At 35.6% G+C, this 14,638-nt stretch overlaps 1 protein-coding gene across 4 annotated transcripts; it reads left to right on the top strand.

Annotated features, from left to right (window-relative positions):
• Positions 1-806: 806 nt before the first annotated feature.
• LOC147405153 (G-box-binding factor 1-like) lies at positions 807-13,491 on the top strand. 4 transcript variants are annotated; one of them, XM_086441365.1, is made up of 12 exons: positions 807-956; positions 4,561-4,707; positions 5,117-5,164; positions 5,279-5,368; positions 5,462-5,548; positions 6,542-6,711; positions 6,857-6,914; positions 7,223-7,271; positions 7,353-7,618; positions 9,419-9,496; positions 12,741-12,866; positions 13,113-13,491. In XM_086441365.1, exons 2-12 carry the CDS (start codon positions 4,648-4,650, stop codon positions 13,239-13,241), a joined length of 1,161 nt encoding a protein of 386 aa, XP_086297491.1. In that variant the 5' UTR covers positions 807-956; positions 4,561-4,647; the 3' UTR covers positions 13,242-13,491. The 4 variants fall into 4 exon arrangements, with proteins under 4 accessions (XP_086297491.1, XP_086297494.1, XP_086297493.1 ...); XM_086441368.1 differs by having other exon boundaries at positions 872-956; positions 4,641-4,707; XM_086441367.1 differs by having other exon boundaries at positions 921-956; positions 4,586-4,707.
• Positions 13,492-14,638: the final 1,147 nt, after the last annotated feature.

The following is a 14,638-nucleotide window of genomic DNA, read 5'->3' as shown; positions in this document are numbered from 1 at the left end:
TCGGTTCGGATACAACAATATCAGAATTCTAATTCGAATCCGACGGATATTTTAAAACTCAATCCGAATTCGAATCCGATTATTTTATCGGATATCAGATAATATAAGATTAAAATTCGAATAATTTGAATTTAAAAAAAAAAAAAAAAACATAATTTTTCGTTATCCAACTAATTTTTCATTATTAATTTTTTTTTTTTTATATTATATTATTTATATAATAAATAAAATAAAATAAAAAATATTATTTATATAAAAAATTAATCTAATAAAATAATATATATTATATATTATTTTGAATCGGATATTATCAGATTTGAAAGGTTAATATCCGAATTCGTATCTAATAATGATTCGAATATATAAAATTATCTGAAATCGAATTCAATATCTAATTTTTCGAGTTTGATATCCGATTTTTCGAATTCGAATTTGAATGGGATTCGAATTTTCGACTATCCACGCAGGGTCTATTTAGTAATTTTCCCTAAAGATAAGTTCAACGCATGCATTGTGCGTTGCGCACTACGCACCCCGTGCTCTAAACTCGCTACATAATTGGACTATTGGAGTCGTTCGCTTTACGAATCCGACTGTGTACCGTTATCTGCACAATAGGCGCACGTTAGCCTGTCTGGCCAATATTCCTTCTTATAAATTTAGGTTATCTATGAGTTGTTATGGGTCCCCATCATTAATACCCAAAATAGAACAACAACTGTCTTCGATTTAAGTGCCACGTGTCAATCAGAAACCCTCACGACACGATACTAAGGACGACTACACTCGGAGTACTATTAGTACACCAAGTGTATTTAAAACCGTTGATCTGTAAACCTAAAATGTTATCTCAGCCGTTGATATATCGTATCGAGTAAATAAAACCTCATCTATCTGAGCTGGACCTCCACCTCACTATCTATCTCGCCTCCCTGGCTGAAACTCCATGAAAACAGGTCTCTTTCTCTCTCTCTCTCTCTCTCATATTTGTTCTTGATTTTCGGTGATTTGGAGATCTATTTGAGTTTAATTTTTTTTTTTTTTTGTCGGTGAGTTGGTTCTGTTTATGTTCGGAGTTCAATTAGGTTTAGCTAGAATGTTTGATTGTTAATTACGATTTTTCGAATTCTTCTTCTTCAATCTCTATAGTATATTAGGTTTTCGCAGTTTCGATATATATATTTTTTACGTGGGTTAGGTTTTTTTTTTTTGTTTGGCGATTTTTTCTTTTTAATTCGCTTTGAGCTACTCAATTATTTTATTTTATTTTTTGAAAAAAAAGGTTAGAATTCTAGATTGGATTAATGGCTGAGTTGTTTTGAGATCTCAGCTTAACACAGTGCATTAGACAAAAATCATTCTTAAAATAACTCTTAATTGGACCATATAAGTCTTAAATCTGTAATAAACTCCAAATAACGCAGATTGTTTAATATGGGATTCATAATCGAAAGTTTTTACTCTAGAGATTGCTTGAAAAATTATGAATTTTTAAAGCATATCCTCTGAAAAGTTCTCTTTCCTTGGCCGTACAATTTCCTGTGGTTATAAGTACTAGAATAGAGCACAGAAAGGTGGAATTCCATTTTTGAATCTTCAACCTTGTTAGAAGTTTCCATAAGTCTTAGTGCCTGTTTAGCAATTAAAAAAATTGTTAAGCAATTGTTGTTTTTCGTAAAATAACAATTTTAAAGCTCAAATTGTTAAATAGGTACGTAATTTTCCTCAAACCCATTTTTCAATCGTGTGAAGTACTTTGGGGCGTGCCCTCCCATCCGACCTCTCTCAATCAGACTTGGACAAATAGATAGCACTTTTTGTGTTACTTTGGTCTGAGACCCAATGGGGATACCTACAAAGACAATTTGATTTCCAAGTCAAGGAGATGAACTATACATTCTAGGGCTTCAACTCGGGCGGCTTGGGTTGTGTTGGGGATCAACCTGCACCCAACCCAAACATGACAAACACCGACCTGTGCCCCTGCCCAACCCAACCTCGGGCATTAAATTTTACAATTATTTTTCCACAAAATGTGTTTCAAAATTTTACATGCATGAAATTATAAACAAATTTAAAGAAGACGATTTGGATGATTAACTAAAATAGTTGATCGCAATATCCAAAAGAAAATATATATTTAGAATTGTAATATAATCATTTTATGACCATATGAACTTACGCTTAAATAGAAGTGTTAATAATAATGATGAAAACAATCACACATTAGTTGTGATATTTGATATGTAGACAAACAAAGGCATGCGTATTGAAATATGAATTGGGAGTGTGAAAGAAAGCAAGATATGAGAAATATTTTTAAATTATAGCCATATTTAGTTCGGGTTAGGGCAAATCGGGTTGCTCGATACCTATGCTCGGACCAACCCGATTTGAGTTGGGCATCTTTTTTTGTTAACCGAGCCTAAGGTCAAACCCAAGCTAACTATGCCCAGACTTGACTAAAGGTCAGGTTCAACCCAGTGGATTCAGGTTTGGCCTGCCCAAGTTGCAGCCCTAATACATTCTAAGAAGACATAGTAACTTAGATTAGGTGCCTTACTAACCCAAAGTGGTTGGCCTAGTGGCAAGCTTCCTTGATAAGCTCCACAGGAAGGGGAGGTCACTTGTTTGAAACCCCACGAAGCAATGAATTCCTTGGGACCACCCTCTAGGGTCCGGTTGATCCTCGACTCAACCAGTTGCAAGACTTTCCGAGGGGGCGGTGGGTGTGACTGTGGGATTAGTCTTCCCAAACGGTGGGGATACCCACTATAAGCACAAAAAAAGGATTAAGTGCCTTACTAAAGGAGTGTGAAGTGTTGATCCTATGACCTAGGTTCAAACCTTGTTGAACCCACTTTCATGTGACCTCCAACCACTTTGCTCGTCTAACAAAAAGAAAAAAAAGAAAAAAAGAAAGGTTAGGTGTCTTACTAGTGAGTTCTTACCCATTGTTTATTTTAGATTTTCTTGTGCCGTCAACATGGTTTTAAATCTCACCCGAGACCGAGATGACTTGCCCGAGTCATCTCAGTGTCATTGAGCAACGAGACGAATTTATGAGGCGCCTCAGACTTCACACCATCTCAAGAGATAAACGAGATGACTTGGATGATATTTTGAAAATCTCGGTCGAGTTAGTAAAACTCGTGCAAGTCTAACGGGATTTTGTATATTTTGGTTAAAATAATTTTTTTTAGAATTTAAATATTTATTATATAAATAAAACATGATATTATGACTAAACATCTTCTAATCTACTTTATTTTATTAAAAAATATAATTTTTTTCATTTAAATATATATGAATAAATCATTCTAAACTGAGTTAAAAGGTTTATCTTTTCGAGACAAGATAACTCATTCGAGACAACTTGGTATCGTCTATGGACAAGAAGAGACATGAAACCAAGTTTTGAAACCATGGCCGTCAAGCTCGTCAATCCCGTATTCCAATGATTTGATATGTTGGATATCAACCTAGAGTTCTCACTAGTACTCTTTGGTGTCTATATTCCATATTGGTTGGCATCTTAAGCTCTAAGTTGTTGCAATTTCCTTGATTAGATATGTACAGGTTACACTAGATTCTATCCTTATTAAATTAACACGTACTAGCGTAAAGCCATGGGTTGATCTTTTTCCCCCTTTTGGGATAGATTTAAGTGTGAAAGTGGGGTTTTGATCCCAGTTTTGTGGTATTACCATAGACAGCCTTCACTGCCTCGTCTAGGTGGCACCTTCAGCTAGGGATTGATCCTTATCTTTTTCTTTGTTAGTAAGAATTGTTTATTAAAAACGTGGTCGAGATAACCACAAAAGAGAAAAGGTTACAGACAACAACTAGGGATTGATCCTTATCACTGTGTCCTTACTAAAAGTGGGTTCAATTTCCAGAGTTCTGCTAAACCACTTCTTGGCAACTGACTTTAACCTCAGCTTCATGTCCGAGGGTTGGCTGCACACATCTCAAGGTTACATGTGTGCGACTACCGTCTAGTATATTTTTACCCCTCATAAAACTTAAAAGTTGATTGGACAATGTGAAATTTACGAAGTCTGAATTAGACACCCAAGATTCCCCTTTGTTTGGTGATAATTCCATCTATCACCTTCTAGCTTATGTACTGTATGATCTCATTTTGTGGGCTTAAAACATGTTTCAAGCAATTTAGTTAATGTATCACACAACAAATTGAGGATGGTCGGTTATATCTGTAAGTCTATATGTAAGTGTATAACAGTTGTACGCTCAAATAAAATGTTCAATGCAATCAACGGTTTATTTTGTGGCAGTAACTAAACATCTGCTCCATATTTAGAATTCTTTCCTTTATATGACATGCTCCAGTAGTTTTTTTTTCCAATTGCGAGTAGTCATTTCTTGTGTGGGGTCAATATCTGACTTGCTCGGCATCAGATAAGTCTCTGCTTTAAAATCACTTTTTCAGTTTGAATGATGGAGTAAAGATTTTGTTTAGTTGTGGTTGAATGTTGAACAACTGATATATTGATTATTTTTCAGACATTTTTGAATTTTTTTTTTTTTCCATTGTAGGTCTCTAAAACTTTTCATATCATAGGAAATCTGGTTGTAATAGATTCATACTAAGGCGAATTACTGAATTTCTGTGCTAGAAACTGAATGGGGTCTGGGAAAGAGAATACGCCTACTAAGTCTTCGAAAACAGTTGCTTCAACACAGGTCTAATCTCTCTCTCTCTCTCTCTCTCTCTCTCTCTCTCTATATATATATATATATATGGATACCGGTCGGCAGCCAACACATTTGTCCTATATGGGTTAGAAGTTTCAGATTGGGCTGATTTTTTGTTAAATCAGCCCATTCAGAAATTTCTAACCCCATCAAAAGTGGTTTAGAATTGTGGACCCTTGATTTTTTACTGTTAATTTGTAAACCACTTTTGATGGGGTTAAAAGTTTTGGATTGGGCTTATTTTTGTGAGAATGATATCCTCACCTTAGAGATCATCCTCACAAAAAATCAACCTAATCCAAAACTTTTAAGCCATATAGAACACATTTTGGCTCCCTAACGTTGTCTGCTATATATAAAAAGGTTTGTTATTGACCATGCTCATTATTATTTACAGGAAACACCAACACCACCTTCGTATCCTGATTGGTCATCTTCCATGCAGGTTTATTGATGAAAATTTGTTGGTTTTATTTTGTTTGATATGTACTGTCATGCATTTGTCTATCAAGTGTCTGGTTAAATATTGCTGTAGCTTATCATTCAGCTTTTTGAATAGGCATACTATGGTGCTGGAGCTACTCCACCTCCATTTTTCACCTCTCCTGTTGCTTCTCCATCTCCCCATCCCTATGTGTGGGGAGGACAGGTGATTATACATTGACTTGTATGCTATGGTAATTGTTACACTCTTTGACTATGGAGGAAAGTTCTCATTTGCTTTTTGTTCTCTTTTTTTCAGCATTTAATTCCATCATATGGCACCCCACTTCCATACCCTGCTATATATCCTCATGGGGGATTTTACTCTCATCCCAACATGGCTACGGTAATCACTCTCTCCTTTTTTTTGTTTTTTAGGTGGTTTGCTATGTTTGTATTCCATGTCATGCTAGTGTTACTTCAAAGAGGATCTGTGGATTCTTTTGTTGGATAGGATTTCTAGAAAATGGGGAGTAGAATTTTCTGCCATCGGGGTTTTTCATACTTGTGGTAGCCAAGGTGATGGAATCAAAGGGATTCACATATTGTGTCATCTTACACTCCCCTCATGTGGCAAGTTTCATTCCCATATCCATCTTGATGTAGGGCAATTGCGTCCCGCATTACCTCCAGCACATGCTGAAAAGGCATGGTGTTTCTTAACCCTTTTTTACCTATTTAAATAAGATAGATTTTATTGCCACACCAACTTTTTCTAACGGCACCCTAATTCATATGTAAATCGCCAATGAATTAGCAGACAACTTGGGGCGCCGTTAGTTAAAGTTGGTGTGGCAATAGAAGCTCTCTTAATAAAAACATGCCTCTGCTTCCCCCATGCGATAAACATGCCTCATCTTTGAGGCATGGTGGAGGATTAGAGGACTGAAACTTGCATGTGGGGAGAAGCTCTCTTAATAAAAACATGAATTAGCAAACAACTTGGGGCGCCGTTAGTTAAAGTTGGTGTGGCAATAGAAGCTCTCTTAATAAAAACATGCCTCTGCTTCCCCCATGCGAGAAACATGCCTCATCTTTGAGGCATGGTGGAGGATTAGAGGACTGAAACTTGCATGTGGGGGAGAAATCACTATCAAAGCCTTATCTTGATAATTTAGAGAACCATGTGGACCTGCTTGCACAATCCATCTTAGCTACTACGTATAAGAAAAACTGTGGAGAGAGACTGTTGTCCAGTGTCTGTGTAGAGATCCATCGGTTCCTTTTTTTCTTATTACATAGTCTGTTCAAAGGTGATCGATGGAAATTATCACCATATCTACGGAAAAACCTTCCCACACACCTGATAAATTTCCATACATGTGCTTTTCTTCTACAGTCTCAGGGTGCAGCACTGACAACTACAGAGACAGATGCCAAGGGCCCTGATGGAAAGGATCGGGTTTCAATGAAGAAATCCAAAGGAAGTTCGGGAAATATAGTTGGTGGAAAATCTGGAGAAAGTGGAAAGGCAGCTTCAGGTTCCGGAAATGATGGTGCCTCACAAAGGTGTTTTAGCTCAAGATCTGTTTGGACATTTTCATTGTGATATGTCTCATAATGTTTTTTTTTTTTTTGGGTTTTTAACTCTTGAAGTTTCATTTTTTGTCATTGATTTTTTTCCTATACTTAGATTATAATTTCCTGCAAACAGTGCCGAAAGTGGAAGTGACAACTCATCCGATGCAAGTGACGAGAATTCTAATCAACAAGTATGTATTTCCCTTCTTTCATGTCTTTTTATGTGACATTGTACTTGATTCCAATGTCCAAGAACTCAATGAAGGACTTGGTAACTTGGTGCGGGGTAACTTGTTTTTTGCCACTTTTCTGGCTGTTTTATTAAAAAATCTGACTCCTACTGACTTAGCCAAATTGAACTTGGAAGTTCTAATAAAGATTTACCATTATTTAAAAATTGCTTGATTGTTTTCCTTTTGTTGCTCAGTTGTTTCAATAGAAAATTTTGTACTCAATTGTGGTAGTCTTAATTCCAAATATACCCATGCTTTCTTTTCAGGAATTAGCTGCAACTAAGAAGAAAAGCTTCAATCAGATGCTTGCGGATGGTACACTTTTCGAATTTGAAGCACATAGCTTTGTAATTTACTTTACCATTATCAGTTTTATTAACTTTAGGACTCACTTAGGTGCAAGTGCGCAGAATGGCAACACTACTCAACATAATGGTGCAGCTACTGAATCATCTTTCAATGCAAGGGGACAACCTTCTGCAAATCTTCCAGGTTCTGTGCCTGGTAACCCGGTGGGGACTATGCCTCCAACCAATTTGAATATTGGGATGGACCTCTGGAATTCATCCCCTGGAGCTGTACCCTTGAGGTCAAGACCAAATGCATCATCTGCCACAATGGTTGGAAGGGAAGGAGCTGTGGCCGAACATCTATGGGTTCAAGTATGCAGTACTTCTCATATTTGTCCGTTTTCTTTCTATATCACGTTCTTTGTTTTTTTCTTCGAAAGTTACCTGACAAGTGGAGGGCATTGCTTTGTTATGGTCTGTTGTCAGAATCTATAATGTGTACTGTTGATGCAATGGATAAACCTCAAAAGATAAAATCCTTGGGTTTGGCACTTCTATGTAACTTAAAAGATTATGTTCTTGTAATGTAGGAAGGTTATAATGGCCTACATGACATATCGGGCTACATCACATATCTAGATTTTTTTTTTTTTTTTTTAATATAAAAATTTCTGTTGTGTATTGGAAAACTAAATATATGGTAAATGTAGATTTGTATTATACGTAATCCAGAAATAAAGGAAGGGAAAAATTCCAGAACTGGTAATGCAGGACACAAGTTCAGGGGTAGTTTGGTAACTTTAGTATGTCTTTTTATTAAGTTTAGATGTGACAAATTTCAACATTGGTACTTATCTCATTTAGAAAATTCTCCCCTCATGTTAGCATGATCAACTAAAGTTTACGACATCCTCCCCATGTCCACGAGCCTCTCATGGATGAGTTTCTGTTATTGTATTTGGTTTCCACAAAGAAGGGCCAAACAATATCTAGCTTCAGATGTGGTGTGGATGGATCGTTGTCTTGGAACTTGGTTTCGTTTTTTAATGATTGGGAAGTAGAGGAGGTGGGAAGGTTGATTAATAGCAGCTACCCCCACTTTGATGCAGAGAGAGAGGATGTACGAATTTGGAGGGATAATAAGGATGGCTTGCTCTCGGTTATCTCTTTTTATCGATCTCTTCTTAGTGATGACTTGCCTTCGTTTCCGGAGGCTGTAGTTTGGGGGCCTAGAGTGCCCTCCAAGGTGGGCTTTTTCATTTGGACTGCAGTGTTGGGCAGAATCCAGTCAGTTGACTTTCTAAGGCATAGGGGATTTTGTGGACCGAATTGTTGTATGATGTGTTTAAGGGATGCAGAGTCGGCTGATCACCTATTATTACAATGTACTGTGGCTCATAAGGTCTGGTCTCACTTTCTTGAGTTGTTTGGAGTCTAGAGTTGTTCCCCTACCTCTGTCTGGGTTTTATTCGAATCCTGGCTAGCTATTGGGTGTTCCTTCCTTGGGATGAGAAAAGGGTGCTTTGGAGTATTACCCATTTTGCAATTTTCTGGGGCTTATGGAAGGAGCGTAATTCTAGGATCTTTGACAACAAGTCCTCATCCGTTATCGATCTTATTTTGTCAGTGCTTGGTCTGTTATTCTTGTGGTCTAAAACTTATAAGGAGTTTAGAGGGGTTTTATTTGTGGACTTTGTATGGAGTTGGGAGGGGGGGTGTAGTATTGCGAGAGATTAACTTTATGTATGAGCACCTCGGCCGACTTGCTTAACTTTATTAATGAAATTTTGCTTATCAGAAAAAAAAAAAAGATCATAATAAAAATTAATGATCAACTTTTCATAGTCCTTTTGTCTTAAAATTAAAGTTTCTTAAATTTTAGACATTTCTTTCTGTTCTTATTTATTGTTCTGTATTGTAAGTTTTATATTTTACTATGTTTGTATTGGAGAGGATATGGGTTTTTTGAAATTGTTGTCTGTCATTTCATATTCTTGAATATCTACTGAGAGTTGAAACATATCCAAGTTTCATATAGTAGGGTCAAACTCAATTCGCTTCCTTTTTTTAGGTGGGAGACGAAGGCACAAAATCCTATTGAGCTTCACCATTTAGGGTCTCTTTTACTTCCTTAGATTATATTTCATTGACCTGTAACTCTTTACTTAACAGGATGAGCGAGAACTGAAAAAGCAGAAGAGGAAGCAGTCTAACAGAGAGTCAGCTAGGCGGTCAAGATTACGCAAGCAGGTGCACATTTTGTAGTCTTGTAGAGTACACACAATCTACCAATTTCTGCCTTTTATGATCACTTTTGCATGTCTACTCCACTTTATTCCTGCTTTTCTGGTAAACTACAGGTATTTACCCTAAAAAGATAAAAAATGGTCTGAATGGGAAGGTCTATGAAGAAAGGAACACCTTGGCTAACTCTGAAAAACATCTTAAGATTTTTAGATAAATCCAAGATGTACCATTTTTGCATGTGAAATGGAGCCTGTGACACGGTGAAACCATGGAGACAATCAATATGAATTCCTATACTCGGACTCAAATCGAACTCCTAAAATAATCATTAAATGACTCAAAAATAGAATGTAATTAGTCTAACTAATTTAAGACCAAACCCAATAAAAATGAAAGTGATAAAAAATTGAATTTAGACCCAAACAAGAGGAAACCCAACTAATTACAAAATTGTCATTGGAGCCTGTGATTGTTGATTTGATTTGCATTCTACATCAGAGTGTCTAGCTGTTTGTTGCATTGTGTAATCAATTACTCAAAAGATGCCTAGACAAGTATATGCATAGCATATGTGACCATTCAAAAGATACATATGCATGTAGCATATATGGCCACTATTTGAACTTTTTCTTTGACATTTCTGTTCCCTTGGATTTGAATTGTTCAAAAGAGTTTACTTAATTCTAGTTTTAAGTAGTTTATATCAGACATGAATTGGACGATAAAACATCACGACTGTCAAGCCTTATCCCAAAATTTAGGGTCGGCTGGATGAATCTTGATCTTCCTTTCAATTTTGTCTTGAATGAAACGAAGGATCAGGATTTATGTTAGGATATGGAAAAGATTTTACACCTGCTTCCAACCTGATATAACCCTCTGCATTTATCTAGGTTTGGGATAGGCATGGTAGTGTTGAAGAAATAACAACATAGTAGAGTTGCATTGGACAATAAAACATAAATATAAAAAAATGATGAGCTTAGCATTTTAGAGATGGAAGGTTATAACAGCAGAACAATAAAATGTGTGCTAGAAAGTAACGGTTACTAATTGGTTTCATGTACAATGTACTGTTCATAGCCATAGTCACCAAGTCATGGTTCGGGAATAAGTCGGCGACGGAAAAAGGGGGGAAAAAAAAAAAAAACAGAAAAGTCGGAAAAAAATCGAAATAGTGTTAAGACAATGTACTTTTTTTTTCTACCATGTGGTGTTATCATTTATATCATCAAATCCTATTTTAAACTATAAGAATAAATTGGTCTTTGAAAAAGTCGGCAACTTTGGTGATTATCTTCATAGGAACACATGGTTTGGTCATAAATAACTTCTTCATATCAGAATTCATATTGATTGTCTTCTGTCACGAGATGGTTTTCTTTTAATATTGGATATTAGAATTCCAAAATCTAATTTAGGATCATACTTTAATCATCCTCATCACACTTTTCATGGTCACCAGATCTTAAATGGTAGTTTCATATATTACTAATTGGTTAAATCTTTTTTTATTTATAAATCTCCTTTGACATCCCTACTTGAGCTATTTAGGGATTGCCATGTTGGACAAACCCTCATGGTGGATAACTTATCAATAGGGGTTTCGGTGGACTACTTATCCAAATCTCTAATATGTGCCTCATGAGAAGGGGAGGAAATTGTAGTTCCAGTTGTTTATTCAGTGTCCATTTGCTCCTTCCTTTGGGGGCAACATTTTGGGTTTTTATTTTATTTTATTTAAGTATGTCTTGGAAAGCAACTTTATGGGCATGTTCCAAAATGGTTCTCAAAGGCCCTTTCTCCTAAAGGGAACATTCTATGGAAGCTTGTCCTATTCTCATTGACCTGATCCATTTGGAAGAAGAGAACTTGTTTTGAACAAGGAGAGTTCCATTGTTTCGGTGTTCCATAGCTGCTTACAAGTGGACTTCAATCGTGATCGACTTCTAGGAATCATTTTTTTAAATCCTGTATTTAAACCCTTTGCAGTTGGCTTTAGGCTTGAAGCTTCATGAGACCCTCCCTTACCGCCCAGCACTATGCCTATCCCCGTCCACACCCACACCAGTTGTATGTGTCTTATATATATATATATATATATATATTCATCCTCTTTTACCAAAAAGCTGCTATGCTTCGTCAAGTTTTTGGATTTTATGCTTTCGAGGTTTCTAGATATATCTAGGATTTCCTCTAATAATAAGCAAATATTTTGCTTCGTATTGGTATTATCTTGCTAATGGCATATTTATCAAACCTTTTTTTGCTATTTTTATTTTATTTTTTGCATTACCCCTTTACCACATATACAAAGTTGAAACATTAATTTTGATTTTGCCGCTTAAAGCCTCCCCTAAGTTATGGTTAGCACTTTTAACAACCTTGTTTGCATGTTGGTCTTCATTGATGGTTTTCTCATTGTCATCATTTTAAATTTTTTTTTTTTTTTTTGGCTTTCGAGCTGTTGATTGCTTTGTTTTTCTGTTCTTTGCTGTTTGTTTTGTAGGTTGGTCTATCAACCACCTTATTTTGTACTTTTCCTTTCCCCTTTGGATAAAATCTTTAACTTTATCCCCCTAATACATATCCCGGTGATACTTATCTCGAGGATAATTCCCAACCATCAGATATTGTGTTTACACCATCAGGATTGTGTGTTATTTTTTCAGTCATATTTCTTCAGTAAGAGAACCCAACCCATATATAAGCATTATATCATAAAAGGGAAAACACATGTAATTACAAATGACAACAGTAAAACTATTCTAGAAGTTGGGTTAACACTTGCAGTAATAGCTTAATAGACACACTGATGGCAATCCATGGAATATCAAAGCCACGTTGGGATTTAAAAAAAATAAAATTCCAGATGAAACCTATGGTATATGGATCAATATTAAATGCTCTGATGCACTGAAGATCAGTTCCATCGACTATTGTTGGTGTTTGTGACCCAATTATTTTGTAATCCGAAACAAAGGTGTGTTAAACTTTGAGGTTAGCCTGATCTTAAGTCTCCACAGAATTAGTAGGGATGGCCAGGAGATGGTGTAGAATTGTTATCCGGGCCTCTTAGAAATTAAAATCTGAATGAAGATATGAGAGGATCTTGTTTGGGTAGGGTTGAAGATTTATGAGCCTTTTTCTTCTCTAGTTTCTTTGTGCTACTTATTTGCGAGAATCAATTAAGAAAATTTAAAATAATATAACTTTGTTGTTATTGTTCATCTACTGTCCTCAACAGGCGGAGTGTGAAGAACTACAAACAAAGGTGGAGACATTAAGCAACGAAAATCACAATCTCAATGAAGAGCTGCGGAGGCTTTCTGAGGAATGTGGAAAGCTCACTGACGAAAATAATTCCTTGATGGTTCGCTCTGAACACGCTTTTTTCTATTCTTGTCCTTTTGGCTGATTTTTTATTATATAATAATGCTGAAGTAACCCCAAGATTGACCTCAATTCACACGTTGCTGACATGGAGGTATGTACGGAGCCATAGATGCTTTTTATGAAGATACAAGTGAAAAGCATCTATGATTGTAAATGTTAATTGAGGTCAATCCATCACGACTCTTTTCTACAATGATGATTATTTCATTCTTTGCTGTAACAGACAGAATTGACTCAATTGTATGGGAAAGATGCTGTATCTGCCCTCCTCGAAGGTAGCAAAGTGAACAACAGTGAGGGTAATGGATTTGGACAAGAAACTTCAACGGAAAACAATACGGATTCTGGATAGAAGGAAGGAGTTTTCTTTTAACTCTAACGACAAACTTGAACCCGGTGACACGAGACTCGTTTATTTTCAGTACTAATTTATTAGAGCCTTAACCTTTTTATTTTATTTTATATTTTTCTTTCTTAACCACTTCTTAATGTATTTATACTTCCTCTATGAGTAGCAGCTTTTTCGAATCTTTGTACATTGTCGTAGAATCAATGGAAGTGTGGAAAAAAATAAAAATAGATATAAGATATTTCTGCCACTATTTTAATTATGGTTATATTTTGGAATGTCGGGTTTATTTTGTTAATGATTTAATTGTTATTTATTTGATTTGTCGCAGAGCCAGGATTTTGCCAACGTGGGGGCAACTAAGACACTTAAAATTTTAAAATTTTCTTGTGTGGGAATTTTATTTTATTTTATTTTATTTTTTTGAGTCGTGACATGTGTTAGAATCACAGATATTTTTTCTTGGGATATATTACTGCACATCTCCATAAATATGTGCAGTTGTTATCTCAATGAAAATGATTTGTGATTCTGACACGTCATGTCAGGGGTGTTAGAAAATCATTATTTTTATTTATTTTTCCTCATTTGTTATCAATCAACTTGGCACATAAATTATTATAAATTTAAAAAATTCTTATACGGACAAGTGCCCCCATTACCTCCACTGTAAATCCGCCCGTATTAATGTCTGAAGTTCCTCTACTAATGCAACTTCTAGAACTCAAGGTTTTTGCAAACAGATGGGATTTGGATTTCTAGGGTCGTGAATCATTTAAGAAAATGAAAACATACAACATGAAAAAAAAAAAAATCAAGTCAACCGTATATTAACTACTTATAACAATGTTTAGAAGAATTATTTTTATAATTGATATTGACAGAGTCCCAAAAATTTGCATTTTCAAGCTATTCAATCTTGATGGGTAAATTATTTTCAACCTCACCGGAAACCCTAGTTTTCTACCCAAAATCTAATTGATCCGTTCTGAAGACAGAGGTCAAGCGAACATATTATTATTAGCTTGAAAACAGTGGAGGGCTATGTCTAAATCTCCCTAAGATTACTGGCCATTTAATTTTAAAATATTCACAAAAGAGGAATTGTGTTTGAGTAATACTAGCCTTACTAACGTAATAAGATTCAAAATCTTACTAAGGGCCATAGCAATGTAAAGATATCAATCTTGGCCGAAATCATTATGTATGGTCTGAAACATTCCGATATATTAAACCATAGGCACAATTTCTTTAGGTTACAATATTTGTGAACATCTACTCTTTAAGGGAAGATGCCAAAAGATAAGAGCCTACTTTTTAGTTTTCCACACCATTAGTGTTTTCAAGATTTATCATTTTACATTGAAGAATTGAGAAGTAGAGTTATATTTGATTTCCAA

Source organism: Akebia trifoliata, chromosome 4 (genome assembly GCF_017979445.1).
Source record: "Akebia trifoliata isolate Shusen 1 chromosome 4, ASM1797944v1, whole genome shotgun sequence".
Lineage (NCBI taxonomy): Eukaryota > Viridiplantae > Streptophyta > Magnoliopsida > Ranunculales > Lardizabalaceae > Akebia > Akebia trifoliata.
This window is presented reverse-complemented; position numbering and strand designations above follow the sequence as displayed.

Bases quoted from the DNA above. Each gene is read 5' to 3' on its own strand.
- LOC147405153 (XM_086441365.1), top strand. From the start codon at position 4,648: ATGGGGTCTGGGAAAGAGAATACGCCTACTAAGTCTTCGAAAACAGTT. The intron at 7,619-9,418 runs GTATGCAGTACT...TTTACTTAACAG, and splicing joins CCGAACATCTATGGGTTCAA to GATGAGCGAGAACTGAAAAA. The intron at 9,497-12,740 runs GTGCACATTTTG...TGTCCTCAACAG, and splicing joins GGTCAAGATTACGCAAGCAG to GCGGAGTGTGAAGAACTACA.